At 46.5% G+C, this 17,173-nt stretch overlaps 1 protein-coding gene and 2 pseudogenes across 1 annotated transcript; all 3 read right to left on the bottom strand.

The window, feature by feature from the left end:
• Positions 1-3,073: 3,073 nt before the first annotated feature.
• LOC123048144 (desmethyl-deoxy-podophyllotoxin synthase) lies at positions 3,074-5,163 on the bottom strand. Its single transcript, XM_044471302.1, has 3 exons — positions 4,698-5,163; positions 4,131-4,586; positions 3,074-4,012 (listed from the first exon to the last, which is right to left on the bottom strand). Exons 1-3 carry the CDS (start codon positions 5,118-5,120, stop codon positions 3,389-3,391), a joined length of 1,503 nt encoding a protein of 500 aa, XP_044327237.1. The 5' UTR covers positions 5,121-5,163; the 3' UTR covers positions 3,074-3,388.
• A 1,668-nt stretch (positions 5,164-6,831) lies between these two features.
• LOC123048143 (noroxomaritidine synthase 1-like) lies at positions 6,832-8,356 on the bottom strand (annotated as a pseudogene).
• Positions 8,357-15,974: 7,618 nt separating this feature from the next.
• Positions 15,975-16,960, bottom strand: LOC123050908 (cytochrome P450 71D8-like; annotated as a pseudogene).
• Between the last annotated feature and the right edge of the window lie 213 nt (positions 16,961-17,173).

Genomic DNA, 17,173 nt, shown 5'->3' with positions numbered 1-17,173 from the left:
TCTACCCTTTCTGACTTCATTTGTTATCTTTCGTGCATTTACTGATTTTTTTCAGCTATAAGACCCTGAAATTGAAAAACACTACAAATGAACTCTTAAAAGGGTGAAAGTTGGCATGGTATCATCATTTCACCCATATAGCATGTGCAAGAAAGTAGGGAGGCTTACGGCAAAAACTGGATGCACTTCGTGTACAAAACGGACAATCTCTTTCGAAGTATCAGGGTTTCATACGGAAACTCGTCTGTTACAAAGGGATTTCATTTTTTTGAACTTATTTGAACTCCATAGTTTTTCTGTGTTCAAAATGCACCATTCAAAGCCACATCATCAATTTTCAACCCTTTCTGACTTCATTTATTATTTTTCATGCATTTACTGATTTTTTTCAGCTATAAGACCCTGAAATTGAAAAGCACTACAAATGAACATGGATAGGTAAGTGACCAAATTAATAGTAGTTCATCATCACATTAAAACCAAAGTACATACATAGTTCAAATAGAACAACATATAGCTCTCCAGAGCATCTAGTTAAACCATACATTGAAACTATGTAAAACCTTTCAATGCAACAACAAATGCGATCATAATCACAACTAAGGTAACAATTGATCCAACGGCATAATGATACCAAGCCTCGGTATGAATGGCATATTTTCTAATCGTTCTAATCTTCAACCGCATTGCATCCATATTGATCTTGTGATCATCGACGACATCCGCAACATGTAACTCCAATATCATCTTCTCCTCCTCAATTTTTTTATTTTTTCCTTCAAGTAATTGTTTTCTTCTTTAACTAAATTTAACCTCTCGACAATAGGGTGGTTGGAATTTCCGGTACAACCACCTCGTATTAATAAAATCTATGTCACGTTGGTCGGCATAATTGTCATAAACAATAAATGAACCAAATAGTTATAAAAAGATAATATATACCACATCCGAATCATAGACAGGACGAGGGCCGACGGGGGCGGATACCAGAACCATCGCACTATATAATAACAAGGAATAATAAAATTAAGAAAATTAGACAAGTATCTATCTCAAGTAAGAATTTTTTCTTTCAGAAATAAGATAAGAACAAGAGGCTCACCACGGTGGTGCCGGCGACGAGATCGGCGCGGGCGATCGACGACGGTGAAGACGGGGACGGGACGTGACGGGCCACTAAACCTAGAAAAATCTCGGGGAAAATGGAGCTCGGAGGTCGAGTTTCGAGAGAAGAAATATTAACTAGTGTGGCTCGGACATTTCATCGAACACCTCATGTGCATAGGAGGTGAGCTAGAGCACCCAAATGCCCTCCCCTCGCCGGCCAGCAAAAAACAGAGCAGTGTGGAGTGCTCTGCTCGCCGGCGATGGACTATATATAGGCAACTCATTTGTCCCGGTTCGTGGCTGGAACCGGGACTAATGGATGTGGGCGAGGAGCGAGGCCCATTGGTTCCGGTTCGTGCCTAGAACTCGGACAAATGGGTCCATACGAACCGGGACCAAAGCCCACGAGGCCCCAGCCGACCACCTGGGCTCACGGACCGGGACGAATGCCCCCATTGGTCCTGGTTCGTATAAGAATTGGGACTAATGGGCTGGCCAGGCCCGAACGAAAGCCCCTTTTTCTACTAGTGATTGAAGGTAGCACAGCGCTGGATTTCTCAAGCCGTCCACAGCGCAGGATTGGACATCGTACAATGATCGTACTCATTCCATGCTTTTCTGCCGCTTTCAAGCTATAATATGCATGCCTTTTAGGATAAATAACTGAATTTTCCCTACCTTTGGATCAGAAATGAACCGCTGGATGTCTTCCTCCCGTGTTTCTTGGCCGATGCAATGATCAGATGAATGTGTTTGAACCGCAGCCCTCTCTCACTCTCGGCTAGAGGTAGAAGAATACACAAGACACAAAAAATTCCGGGCCGGCGCACGAACGCCACCGTGGGCGCACGCCCGCCCTAATCTTCTTTATTTTTTGAATGGCTACATGGCTGGCTCTGAATACCAATTGTTGGAACCGGCTAGCCCTAGCTCACCCTCAGCTCATCCTCTCTCTGGCACATACACAGGAAGAAGACAACATTGATTTCCGGCGACGAACGCCCCGGCGCTCACAATGCCATTTTTCTTTATAGCTGGACTAACCACCACGGGCTACAACCTTGGACGCACAACGCACGCGCTCTCATAACAAACTCAACCAGGAGGGATTTTATACTTGGCCGATGCATGCATGCACATCGCTGCCCACCTCCCCGATCTACGCACTATCCATCCGCTCAGCCCGGCCTCCACGACGCGCTCTACGCGTACGACCCGGCTGGCTATGAACGGAACGCTGCGGCCGTTTTGCTACTACTGCCAGCCTAACTACGACGGCTACGAGCACTTACACGCACGCCACACACACATACGCACACACGTATACTTTGCCATGGCTTCTGCTGTCCAGCACGTCCCGCGCGCATCCGACGCGCCCGACGAGCCCGACACCACCAGTGCATCCCGCACGTCCCGCGCATATCCGACGCGCCCGACGAGCCCGACACCACTAGTGCATCCCGCACGTCCCGCATGAATCCGTCGCGCCTGACGAGCCCGACCACACACGCCTACACCACGGTCCCGCCGCGCCCGACACGCCCGGCGCACGCCCATACACGCGCCCGACGCGTCCGACACTGGCGCCGCGGCTTATTCCAGCCAACAGATCGAATGGACCCAACGATCTCTCTCAACCAATGGGATTTCTTGGCCATACCTCGCCTCTGGCGAGCTTTTTCCCAAGCCCTCACCGACGATGCCTCGGTTGTCCGCGTCATCCCCATCCCCGTTGGGCCTCTGTTATACCTCGGACTCAACACCGCATGCGATACCACGACCAACCGCATCGTCCCAGCTTCAATTCGCTCCTGTCTTGGCCTTGCTGTGATTCGCCGCGCCGCATCCGTCTTCGGTCTCGTGCTACTCCCCTCTTGCTTATGTCTCTCATGATGTTTCCTCTATTTGAAATCGACTGATCACAATTTTTTTCTATTGCCTGTGGAATAGTAGTACGGATAAGTTAAAAGGTGAAATAATTTCATTTCAACGTGTGTAAAGGCCCATGCATAAAGTCAATGTCACACAAGTATTTGAGTGAGCTTCTCTTGCTTGACTGTATAGAAGTTCAACGTGAGACACATTTTTTATTCGAATATTCACCTGGGGGAGAGGTTCCCCACATGGATTTTCACTGAAAGGGGCCCAAAGACGGATGCATTACAAAGAAGAGGACCAAGGAAATCAACAGAAGGTTGGTCGAGAGAGCAGAGAGGGCAACTAGAGGAGGGAGCCTATGAGCGAGCCAATTCTTCCATGCGTCCCCAGCAGGTCCATGGATCTACGCAGCTTTGGAGAGCACATATGGGGTTGCTCTAAGCTCTAAATCGAACTTTCTACGTACATTGATCCCGAACTTCTCAGACATGTCCAACGACCCCGGATTAGGCCCATCAGGGAACACCCAGTCAAAATGGTGTAGAAGGTTTGCTAATGCGATCTCCACGGTTGATGTGCCGAACAACATTCCAGGACATTGCCGTCTCCCAGCCCCGAAAGGTGTGAACTCAAAATGTGTCCCCTTGTGATCTATGTTGCTCTCTTTGAACCTCTCTGGCTTAAATGCTTCAGGGGCATCCCAATATCTGCAATCCCGACAAATCGCGAATATATTAACTTGTACATTGGTGCCCTCAGGAATTTTATATCCCATGATTTCGCAGTCTTCTCTTGCCCTTCGGGGGAGTAGAGGAGCGGGGGGATGCAACCTCAAGACCTCCTTGATCACCATTCTCATGTAGTGGAGGTCATGAAGGTCATTGTTATTTATGACAGATTGTTGCCCACCTACCACTTGTCGAACCTCTAGTTGTACCTTTCTCATATTTTCGGGATTTTTCAAGAGCTCTGACATAGCCCACTCCAATGTTATTCCAGAGGTCTCGGTGCCACCCGCGAACAAGTCCTACGAACAATTGTTCTAGGTTATACTCACGTACATATTTAGCTTCAATAATGAAAAAATATAGATAAAACGTATATTTCCAACAAAGTGAGGAGAGGACATGGCAAACAATACTCACAAATATGATGACGCCTATTGCCTCTAAAGTTAGTGGATATGGCAAGGAGTCCTCCTTGTGCAGCCTGAGCAGCACGTCCAGCAAGTCCTCCTCGTCGTTGGAGCTGACTGCAGCGCGCATCTCCTTGCGTTGCTCAATGATGTTGGAGATGATGCACTGGATTCGTCCATAGCTCCTCCTCATCCGTCGCTCCCCGGAGCTCAGCAGCCGCACCAGCCGCGACGACGGGAATAGGTCTACGAGCGAGAAGCCTCCCACCAATGCAGTGACTTTTTCCAATTCCCGGAGGTACTCACCTTGCTGTGCGCACTTGCCTCCGAACACCGCCCGCGCAATGACATCGTTCATGAGTGCCGACAACTTCTCCGTGAGGTTGATAGTTGTGCCAATCGAGGTGGTGATGGAACTAAGGAGGTTGCTGACCTCCTCGGACCTGATGCCTTCCATACGCTTCACCTGTGTTAGAAACATATTGTCCACTTCTATCTATCAACACTCATGCTTTATCGCAAACTAGTTAGGTGCTGGCATTTCCCCCCAAAAAGATGGTGTATGCAAATTAATAACCTGCTTCGCGCTCAGGAGCTCCATGGTGCAGACCTTGCGCGCCTGGTGCCAGCGGTCGCTATAGGGGGCAAAGATGATGCCTATGCCGCTGCCATAACCTATGACGTCCAGTGTCACACCGCGCGGTCGCGAGGCGAACATGAGGTCCTTGCTCTTCATCACCACCTCCGCCATCTCCGCGCTCGAGACCACCACGGTGGGGACCTCGCCGAGTCTGAGGAACATCAGTGGGCCATGCCGGCGAGATAGCTCCGCCATGATGCGGTGCGGGAGGACGCCGAATACGTGGTGGAGGCTGCCGATGATCGGTAGGGTCCATGGCCCGGGAGGCCGCAAATGCTTGTTGGGCTTGGGATGAAAAAACCAAAGGAGGAGTACTAGGGCTAGGGAAACGAAAGAAATGCTTGAAATTGTTACCTCCATGTCATGCAGCTGGGAGCTAGCTAGTAACCAGCCGCAAGTTTAGTACTAATCAGTCAGTTGACATTCAGTTTATACACGGATCATCCGTATTTATGGATCAGATATGCAGCACAGGACATGGGATTGGTTGGGATCTGGAAATCAAACTTACCTACTACACGTGAGGAGATGTATGCAAAACAACGGTGTATTTGGTTTACGTACGAACTTTCATGAAAAATTCCATTCCATTCACTAAACAGTACAGTGTGTGGTTGAATGATACAACTTCCATTATTCCAAATGCAGTGGTTGAGGATAGCTTTATGGCAATTTTTTGTTAATCAAAAGGACAAAGTGCCGAGCACGAGGAAATAAATGCCTTAGAAAAATAACAGAGGCAAATTCGTTGCCTTTTCTTAATTGCTAGCTGGATGCCGGATGAGATCGCATCGATCGGCACAATTTAATATTCAAAACATTTGATTTATTAAGAGAGATGAGCACATGATGTGCACTGGTGCACTAAAAGCATGATCTGCACATCTATTCCGCCCTTTTGTATACTTTATTTATTTTTCCATATCTTCTCTTGTTATTTTATTTCATCCTTTAGCTTTTAAATATTTTGGGTTTTAGTTATCAGCTTGTTCGCTATTCACTGTTTTGTTATATTTCATTTTTTACTTCAACTAGCAGGGTGGCCCTCGTGCGAGGGCAGCATATTTAGTGTGTCAAAACTGTTTAAATAATAAACCAAGTTTTTTATACGATGCTACTACAAATGATATATTTTTATATACACCACAAATGTTATGATAAAGTTATATACATGAAAGAGGATATTTTGCATGAAAATGTAAGCCGAATTCCAATGAAAGATATTAGTCTTGTAAAAATATATTTGCCATTGGTGGATCACAACATAAGGTTCGATGAAGTGCTTATTCTGTAGGAATTGCATGATTTAAAGAGCACGCAAGGCTACAGGCTTCCTAGGAAGACCATAAAACAGTTTGTGATCAGGAAGAAAATAAAGTAATGGAATTGTTTCTTCCAGTTCAATTAAGATCTTCGCGTACTTGAACGCGAGTCTGTAGCCTCTTCGAAGCAGAAAAGTTCACTCTTATAGAAATTTGAAGACTCGAAAGATCCTCAAAGGCAAAGCATAGAATGAGCTTGAGGTTTCTTGCTTTATCCTGAAAGAAAATGGTGTCGTTCACATACTGTAGAATGGATAAACTATCTACTACTAAATGATGAATTACACCACTAATTTGTCCAGTCACTTTAGCGTGTTCAACAAGTATAGCGAGCATAACCGCTATGATGTTGAACTGGAGTATACCGGTGAGGTCTAGATGCTGGCAAGTTGTGTATTAGTTACCAGCCAAGATCTGAAGGAAGACTGTTCTTTCACCGATCAATTGGTTCCGTTATTCTGCTAGGCACCCGTACATGCAACTTTGAGCTGGTTGGGTCACTTCCAAGTACCAGCAACATGTCACATGTAGATAGTCGTATACAATATGGAGGAAACACCATGTCTCGATGCTTCTATACCGTGTCTCATACAGCACGAGTAAAAAATGGTAGTACATTGGTTGTTTTTCGTAAAAGAAATACAAATTTTGACGCATGCATGCCTTTATTATTCAACTATAATGTGGTTATGGGCAGTGTAAAACTGTCCTGGTGGTCGGCAAGTACATTTACATACAACGAGAGTCTATTACATTTCTCGCTTCTTCAACTTAACAATGAGCCCATTTTTCATCTCCAGTATAATGGACGGCTTAGGCTGGATGCTTTGCCCTTCCACCACCTTCACATCGAAGTTCCACACAGCTGTAGCAATGACAGTCTTCATTTGCATAAGTGCAATGTCCTTGCCGAGGCACATCCTCGGGCCAGCATTGAAGGCCAAGAACTTGTGAGATGGTATGTACCTCAGGTTGTTGTCATCATCTGAGAGCCACCTACGTGGGTTATAGTCGAAGCAGTCTTTACCCCACACACCCTCCATTCTCCCCATGGAGTGGACGGAAACAAAAATGGTGTCACCGGCATGCACCTCATGGCCACTCGGCATGATGTCATCTACGGCCACCTTCTTGAGCAAGACAGGCGCCGGTGGGTACAGTCTAAGAGTCTCATACAAAGTGGCTGTCAAATATACTAGAGATTTGGTCTCGTCTGGCTCAAAGATCACTGGGGTAGATGCCCCTAATGCTACTTTGCGTGATGCAATGGGTGAAAGTTCGTTGCGGATGATTGACACGATGTCAGGATTTTGGGCGAGGTCGCAGAAGATCCATGTTAGGGTTGTTGCAATTGTGTCCCTCGCAGCAAGCATGTAGCTAATGATAATCGCACGGAGCAAGTCAGCATTGGCGTAGTCTGGGTCTTCGAGGAAGGAAGGAATAATATCCACACTCTCTTGTTCCTTGCCATGTCCAAAACGACATGTGGTGATCTTCCTCTTTTGCATCATCTCCCCGATGATCTCTCGCAGCACCATGCGTGCCGTGTCGAGCTTTCTCTCAGAGCCGATGTTTAGCCACCTCATCAACTTCTAGCAATAAGCTGGCATCATGAGCCTAAAAAAGCCCACCTCCATCACCGTGTCCAGGGCAACCGCTGCGTCCATGGGCGGCATGTCTAAGGATAGGAGGCCAGGATCCACACCGAAGAGAGGCATAGCAGCCAGGTCAAACATAAGCCTCGACATCAATTCATGCATGTCGAATGAAGTGTCAGTGATCGCCATCCGAGTGAACAATGGGAGGAGGTTGTTCTCCACCTTGCCATAGAGGTAGACCGCCATACTGGAAATGATCCTCGGGCTGCTGAGGATTCTCTTGGCTTTGGCACGTTGTTGGCGGCACGACTCACCGTCGATGGTGAAGAGGCTGCCACCCATGATGTTGAAGATATCAGCGAATTCCGTGCCCTTGGGGAAGTTGGCGTGGTTCGTCGTCAAGATGTGCCGGGCGTTCGGAGGGTTGCATGTGATGAAGAAGCGCATCCCGGTCCCAGGTGGTCCATGCACCCTGAAGTTGTGGCCTGATCTGGCGAGGACCAGGGTGTAATAGTCATACAAGTTGTGGAGGTTGGCTATGAAGGAAGGGAACATGTGCAGCATTGGCCAGTTTGTGGGAAGCACTGGTGGGTTCTTTGATCTACAACTAGCCCTGAGATACAAGCAAATTGGAACAAGCAGAATGATCAATGTGGAGATGAACATAATTGGCATTGTTATCAGTAGTGTGCGATAATGCTATTAGTTAGATTTATTCTTCAATTAGCATGGCTATGGCTTCATATATAGACGCCTTCCCTCTCCACCATAGTGATACTACCTCAGTGCATTGGTAGTATACTTGCTAGTATTCTCAGTTAGCGTCAACATAACTCCAATCCATTGGGCTCAAAAGCAGGTGACAGTTGGCAGATTTGGCGATAAGTATGTGAAGTGCAGTACTTGATAACTTTCATTCCAAATTGGATCACTCCTTACATAGCTCATCGGGCTATACTTGAGTCTGGCAGTACTTGATAAGTGTCAACATAACTACATAACTACACTTCATTGGGCTCAAAAGCAGGTGGCAATTGGCAGATTTGGGGATAAATTTTAAAGTGCAGGTCCAGCTCACTTTATTAGCCTCAGTCGCCGCACAACAGTCTTGATCAAGTACACTCTTTGATCCCATCGCCGATAAAAGTACTCTTGACCGATCGCCACAATATATGAACATGCAGGGTCATCGTCTTGCGAGGAGGATTCATAGCAACAGTACCGTGTGGCTGGCTGGCTCATGTAATTTGCAGTACACGTACGTACGGCAGGAGATGGAAGAGACCGGTGATCAGCGATCGATCAGTAATTGTTCAGCACGTCGCATGCATGCGTAGGTGTGTGTATATGCTTTGGATTTCAGACCGCCTATTTCTTCTTCTAGAACACACATTAGCAGCAGCGTTTAGCAACTGCAGAAGCAAACGCACTTCTAAGTAGGATCAAAACAAGTAGCCTTCTCACTGCTTAATTACTTAATTCTACGTCTCTCGTAGCCAATGTGTCATTCTGCTTCTTCGTCTTCTACCTTGGCATGGGCAGCGAGCATATATATCACATATATACCATGATAACCATTCAGATTTAAATTGGGATGGTTATAATATATATGATGGCTCTTTGCGAAGAATCTTGTCAAGAATATATAACACAGGCCGGCCATCGGTCGAACTAGAGATGGAATTTCACGTTCATGCTATGCGACATCCTATACAGTGGCTCAGTGGCGGAGCCACGAAACCTGAATGGACAGGGCCAAGAGCTGCTAAACTAGCTTTTTTTATTGCGTTGGAATATGGGGTTCTTTATTCAACAAAAGCACACCTGGCACAGTCCGCCATGAGGCTACTAACCAGGAAGGTAGGTACATCGTTGGTCCACGCCTCGGTCACTTGCAGCGAACATGCTTGCTTAGCGCAAAGATGAGCAGGCAAATTAGACAGTCTAGAAGTATGTTGAATAATAAAAGAACTAAAACTAGCAGATAAATCCCCAATTTCCAAAAGAATCGGTGCCACAACCGAGCGGGAGTTGTGGCGAGTCTTCCAGAGGTCCACAACCTCCTTGCAGTCCATCTCCATCACGACCTTGTTCAGACCACGAAGCTTTGCATAGAGAACTCCATCACGCAAACAAAGCGCTTCGGCAATCAGAGGATCTGTAACTCCATCGTGAGGCTTACACCATGCTCCTAAAAAGCCAGTGGCTGAACAGGCAACCCCCCCCCCCCCCCCCCCTTGCTCCCGGATACTGTCAATACCCGCATCCGTATTAATCTTAACACTGTCATCGTCTGGGGGGAGCCAACCAAAGCCAGGAAGAGCTAGCGCAAGATCCTTAGGTAATTCCAGGGCCGCCAATGTCTCTCGAATAATCCGTAGCGAGTTTGCCTGATCCAAGCGTTCTTCATCATGTGTCCACTGGTTCCTTGAGTGCCAAATAGACCACATAACTGACACAATCTTCGCCCGGTCTCCAGTCGGAATGATTGGGTAGCTAATAATGTATCGCGCCCAAGTGGTTGGATGAAGGCGAGGTAGTTTGAAGTCGAACCACTTCTCAGCTTCGTCCCAAAAGCTCCTGCCATGAGAACAGTGTATGAGTGCATGCATCAAGTCCTCCTCGTCTGCCAAACAGAGTTTGCATCGACTATAGCTTGGGGAGAGAGCCAGACCAACGGAATACAAAGCTAATACACTGTTTTAGCAGAAATACTCAGTGTCCTAGTGGAAATGTTTGCATGTTGGCCAGGGCCCAGGCCCTGGCTGGCACCCCTATCTCCGCCACTGACTCTATATATACCTAAGAGGGTTATCGTCACTAACTTGTTTATCTCAACATGCAAGCATGTCACCTCATCATACAATTATGAATGGGATAAGATCTACCTCAACATGCAATCATGTATACGAAAAGACCTAGTACAACATTTAATCATGCATGGAAAAACATTTTCCATTCAATTACTCTACTTATATTCAATAAATATTGTTGCAACTATACATAATCAATATAATCACATGTATTTTAAATTTTCATTCTCATGTTATCAAACCAAATTTTCATTAACCAATTCCCATCAGTAATGCACCGGGTATCTTCTAGTTTCCTAAGTGGATGAGCGAAAGACATCGGTGGGATATATCCTACATATGTAAGAGAGTGGTCCCTAACCTATTTATCTAAGCATGCAAGCATTCTACATCATCATACAATTATCCATGGGATAAGGCTCACCATGACATGCAACCATGCATGGGAAAAGACACACTACCACATGCAACCATACATGGAAAAATATTTTTCATTCTATTATTCCATTCATATTCAATTAATATTTTACAACTATACATAGGAGAAGTTTTAGGATGTCCGCTTACCTCGTCGAACGTAAGATCAATAAATCAATATCACACGTTGATTATTAGGAGTGGTGGAATCTAATAATCACCATGTCAAAATTCGACCTGCTATTCCGTAAGACATACGGACTATTATATACATAGTTTCCACAGCTTCCTAGTCGCTTTGATTCGTACAAAAATACAAAAAAAATAAAACTATACTTTCGAGAGGCCGGAGCTAGCTGGGACATGGTGGCAATGCTGGCCTGGTTCATCTCCCTGGCCGGCCTCGGCGCCCTGTACTTGTCCGCCGCCTGCCTCCACCTCCTCGTCCACCTCTCACTCTTTCTCCGCCAGCCAAAAAGCCATAAAAGCTCCTAAATAGGTGTAAAATCCATAAAAGTCATATTGGACTTCAAAAGACATAAAAGCTCCAAAAGCATCTATTTATGAGCTTTTATGGCTTTTTGGCCAAAGTGGAAAAGCTGCAAAAAGAAGAAGCAAAAGTCCAAACAAACAGGGTCTATGCATCATTGCATGCATGCAAATCCAACACGCACGCTGTGCTATCCCGTGAAGCAAGTACAATCACACTTTTTTTCTTACTCGTATCTTAATAATTATGTAATAAGTTCTAATAAGATTTGAATAAAAAAAATTTACTGAGTACAATGGACGGTGAACATGTTGATTTTTTTTATGAAATGTATTAGAGAAGGGCTAATATTTTTGAAACTTCACTTGAATAAGGGTCTGTCTAGGAGAATAGCGTTTTGGTGACCGGGCTCTATGCAGCCTGAAATTTTTTAAAAATTCAAATTCAAACTTTCTGTTTTCAAAAAAATCTGAAAACAAATATCCAAGTATACAAGGATGAAATGTATATCTGTGTAAAAATATCCAGGATGAAATACCTTAAAATGCGACCTTTAAAAATACAAATTCATGGACTTTGAGGATGAATTGTATCATGTGCAAAAAAGCCCTCATATTTGTTTTTTTACACACCTCATTTCAAAGTATTTCATCCTGAAAATTTACACACATGTACATTATGGATCCATGTAGATCTGCATTTGTTTCCAGAATTTTATGAAACATAGAAATAAGAATTTTGATGAATTTACAAAATTGCAATGGAGGCCCTACATGGAGCTTGGCCCCCAAAAGCAATTTTCCTAGGGCACATGTAGATATGCCTAAATTATTGCACATCTAAATAACTCAATCAAACATAAAATAAAAAGGAAAAAAGAAAATAAATAAATTATCGACACAAACCTCAGCGTAAAATTAATGACATAGGACTTAGATGCGCAATACTTAAGGCACATCCAGATGTGCTTTAGCAAAACTGTTGAAATAAACATGGTCTAAAGTTATATATGTGTATAAAGTTTCACGACAAAATGACTTCCGTCGTAGTCTAGGTGAACTAAATAAAAACAGATACAATATAAAGTTACTATTCACATTTTTCTAACAGGCAATGTTTTTTGCCAAGATTTCCACAGATTTCATTTTGTTGCGAAACTTTACACATGAGTATAACATTAGACCATATTTGTATAAAAACGATTAAGAAACAATTGAATTTTTTAATATATTTTTAAATGTTTTTTAGACACGGATGTATCTAAACATGTGTTAGACACATCCGTATCTAGACAAATCTAAGACAAGTAATATTGGTTGGAGGAAGTACATATTTAGAAGGCCGTATTCTGGCCAACACAAAAAAGCATGACCAGATGTTGTGCTAACAGGCCATGTCGTAGCCAGCCCATTTTAGCTTGTGATTCAAGATGATGTCAATACTTACGGATATCGTTATTCATGGCTCCTATTTGTCGTGTAAGTCGCTGTGTAGCGACCTAGCGCATACCCTCCTGTTCACCGTATGGGCCGAACCATTCTGTATTTTCACCACTATTTTTAGGAAGGATCTAGAAGACTCTTTGCACCATTGTTTTTTTTTTGACTCATTTTGTATTTAATTTTTCCTTTTCCACTTTTTTATTTCTATTATCTTCTACTTGTTTCATATTCCTTTTTCCTTTTTCCTTTAATTTTGTCAACAAATTAGTTCAAAATTTCTTAACATTTTCATACCCGTGATTTTGTTTGGAATTCACCAACAGTTTTTCCAATATATGAACTATTTTCAAATTTATGATAATATTTTAGAATTTCTTTTTCTCGAATACGCACGAGTGTGCGTATCATTCATTAAAAAAGAGAGAAGACTCCCCAAGTTCATATGTATAAAGTTTAATTAGAGCATCTTCAGCCGTTGGCCCCCCAGACGGCTCGAAAAATCGCCGCCTGGGAGCGAACCGGCGGTAAAATCGGACTGGGGGCGATCAGGTTCCCAGCCGACGCCCCAGGATCGGCCCCAGGCGCCTGTTTTAAATCTTTTTGGAACATTTATTTGACTAAAATTCGGCGAACGGGACAAATATTCGGCGAAACAGTGCATTACTTCGGCGAACTGAAATAGTTCTTTTACATAGGTAAAAGACTTAAAAAAATAAACGCGACTACGGGTCGAAGAACGCGCTAAGAGAGGCGAAGTCGCCGACGTCGCCGCCATCCTTGCCGCCGTCCTCGTCGGCCTTCTCCTCCTTGACGCGGCCGCCCATGCTGGACCCCTGCCCGGCGTCGCCCTGGCGGACCGGTGGCGGCGGTGCGTCATCGTCGCTGTCGTCGAGGACGACTACGCCTCCCTTGTCGCGGCCACGGCGCCGAGCGGCGAACCGCTCGTAGGCGAGGCGCTGGCGCTCCAGCTCCGTCCGCGCCCAATCGTCACGTGCCCACTTCAAGGCCGCTGCATCGTCGAGCTCCTCCTTGACGCCACCAGCGAGCCCTGGCTCCGTCTTCACGACGGCGAGCCCCGGCTCCGTCTTCGGTTTGACGTAGCGGGGAGGAGCCGAGGAGGAGGCGCGCCCCCCGCCCTCGTTGATGACGATGCCGGTGTTGCGGGTGCGTCGACCGAGCGGCGTCTCCGCTGCGGGCTCGGCCTTGACGTCGAACACCGCCGGCGAGCCGGAGGAGTAGGAAGAGGAGCGGGAGGAGGAGTGAGAAGAGGAAGACGAGGAGGAGCCGAACCTCCTGGGCATCCATTGCCCGGCGCTCCGGCGGTGGACCGGGGCGGCGGCCGCGGCAGATATGCCAGCGGCGGGTCATTGCCGCCCTCGAGGTACTGGAGTACCTCATGGAGCATGCGGCCGGGGGCGCCCCACCATAGGCGGCGCCTCTCGCTGTTCTTGACGCCCCCACCATCGGCGCCCCGTTCGTGGACGCCTGCCGCTGCGCCTGCCGGCGCTGGAAGTACGCCGTCCACGACGCGTGGTTGTCGGCGGCGTACTGCGGGAGGGCCTGCTACTCTTCTGTTAGTGACGCCCGCACGCGGTCGACCTCGGCGGCGAAGATGTCGGGACGCGCGTCGACGTCGGGCACCGGGGGAATTGGGACGACACCGGCGCTGAGCCTCCACCCCGTCGGCCCGGCGCGCATGTCCGGTGGCGCCGGGATGTTCGCCTCGAAGAAGAGATAGGCCTCCCACTCGTGGAGCGAGCGGTGGCGGAAGCCGCTGGCCGCCGCCCCATCGCCGGGGAACCGCTCGGCCATCGGATGGGCTTGGGGAAAGGGAGAGAGGGGAGGAACGTCAGCGGGGGCTGCACACGGGGAGTGAGGCAGAGCTCGGCGGTGGCTGTGGGCGGGTGTGGCCAGAGGCGAGGGGAGGCCTTGCTTTTATAGCCGCGCGCCGTGTGTAGGCGTCGCCGCACCGCCCGTGAGGAATCAATGGAAGGCTGACCGGCGACAGCCTTGCCATTGATTCCCCACGAGAAATCGAGGCGTTCTGAGGACGATGAGGCGCGAGTCGCTGACTCGGCGGGCCCGCAGCTCTTTCGCGCCAAAATCGCTCTCCCCGGCGCCCCCGGGCGCCCTAGCGCACCGGGTTCGGCCTGGGTCCGCCGGCGTCAGTTTCGGCCCAAACCGGCGAAAAAGGGCTCCTAGAGGCGCGACTGGGCCAATTTTTTGACGCCGGCTCCTAAAAATCGCCTGGGGGCTGTTGGGGGCGCGGCTGGAGATGCTCTTACATCCCGGAATTTTTCCGACACTACCGCGAAGCTTATGAACGAACTACGTCTCGACATCCCACACTCCTACCTCCACCTCTACTCCTACCGTATTCCTCTCAACAGCCTAGCCTTTGCCCATAGCCTTCCTTCATCCGTTATTCGCTGCTTCAACTGGGAGATTGACGGTGTCACACCATTGAACACGACGTCATTCCGATGCTTCCGAAGGATCCACGTAGTCAAGAGGCATTTAGCCCTCGTTCACTTCCGATCCGTAGCGGTTGAATCTTGCCTGATGCACCACGCACTCAACTCCTCATCAGTTAGTGGCTCGAATGCCGGCCTACCAGTGATCCTCCCCAACCAACCAATGCCAGATTTGCCTTACGAACACACAGTCGAGTAATTTGGGAACATTTTGGAAAATTGCGAGCCTTTGTGAATTTGTAAAAGTCTTTTTAAATTCATGAATATTTTTAGATTTGAGAACAATTTTTGGAATTCATAAATATGTTTTTAATTCGTGAATTTTTTCTTTACCGATAAGCATATTGTAAAGTAAAGAAGGCACACACTTTATTTCTACCATTTTAACGTGTGTAAAAGGCGCATGCACAAGGTCAATGTCACGCAAGTATTTGAATGAGCTTCTCTTGGTTGAGTGTATAGAAGTACAACGTGAGACAAATTATTTATTCGAATGTTCACCGGGGGGAGAGGTTCCCCACATGGATTTTCACTGAAAGTGGCCCAAAGCCAGGGACTGAGGCACGAGACAGTTGGTTGAGACGGGGACCAGATGAGGGATTACATGTCGCCTATGAGCAAATCAATTCTTCCATGCGTCCCCAGCAGGTCCATGGATCTACGCAGCTTTGGAGAGCACATATGGGGTTGCTCTAAGCTCTAAATCGAACTTTCTACGTACGCTGATCCCGAACTTCTCAGACATGTCCAATAACTCTGGATTAGGCCAACTAGGGATGACCCAGTCAAAGTGGTATAGAAAGTTTGCCAATGCAATCTCCACGGTTGATGTGCCGAACAACATTCCAGGACACTGCCAACGCCCGTCCCCCGAAAGACGTGAACGCAAAATGTGCGCCCTTATAATCTATGTTGCTTTGCTCGAACCTCTCTGGCTTAAATTCTTTGGGGTCCCAATATATGCAATCCTGACAAATCACAAATGTATTAACTTGTATATTGGTGCTCTCGGGATTTTTATATCCCATGATTTCACAGTCTTGCCCTTCGGGGGAGTAGCGGAGCGGGAGGATGCAACCTCAAGACCTCTTTGATAACCATTCTCATGTAGTGGAGGTCATGAAGGTCATTGTTAGTTATGACAGCTTGTTGCACACCCAGCACTTGTCGAACTTCTAATTGTGCCTTTCTCATAGTTTCAGGATTTTTCAAGAGCTCTGACATAGCCCACTCCATTGTTATTCTAGAGGTCTCAGTGCCACCAGCAAACAATTGTTGCGGGTTATATGAGACGTACATATTTAGCATCAATAGTGAAAATAATATAGTAGATGAAACATAATATTTTCAACAAACGTGTCGAGAGGATGCGGCAGATAATGATTAATAATCCAATAAATGACTATGTGCGACTCATGAGGTTTATCCTCCTTTGACAAAAAACAAATAGAAGAAGGTATTTGTAACAGTACTGACAAATATGATGACGCCTATTCCCTCTAAAGTTTGAGGATATGGCAAGGATTCCTCCATGTGCAGCCTGAGCAGCACATCCAGCAAGTCCTCGTCCTCGTTGGCAGGGGCGGAGCCAGGATTTAGGCATAGTGGGAGCCAAGCCCCAAGCAAAATTCCGATGCGGAAAAATAAGTATCATAACATTGTATAATGTTGCGCTTCAGCCTATACAAGCATCGTTATATTTGCAATAGTTAAAATTTGTTTCTATAATTTTCACTATGATAAACAACAACTAGCATAAATGTATTGTAATGTTTTGCTTTGGCGCTGTAATGACTATATTACATTTCAATTAATCTTTGTAGTATTTTGCACATTTTTTTTCTTTTTTTTTGCGCA

The sequence above is a fragment of the Triticum aestivum genome, chromosome 2D (assembly GCF_018294505.1).
Source record: "Triticum aestivum cultivar Chinese Spring chromosome 2D, IWGSC CS RefSeq v2.1, whole genome shotgun sequence".
NCBI classification, from domain to species: Eukaryota; Viridiplantae; Streptophyta; class Magnoliopsida; order Poales; family Poaceae; genus Triticum; species Triticum aestivum.
This window is presented reverse-complemented; position numbering and strand designations above follow the sequence as displayed.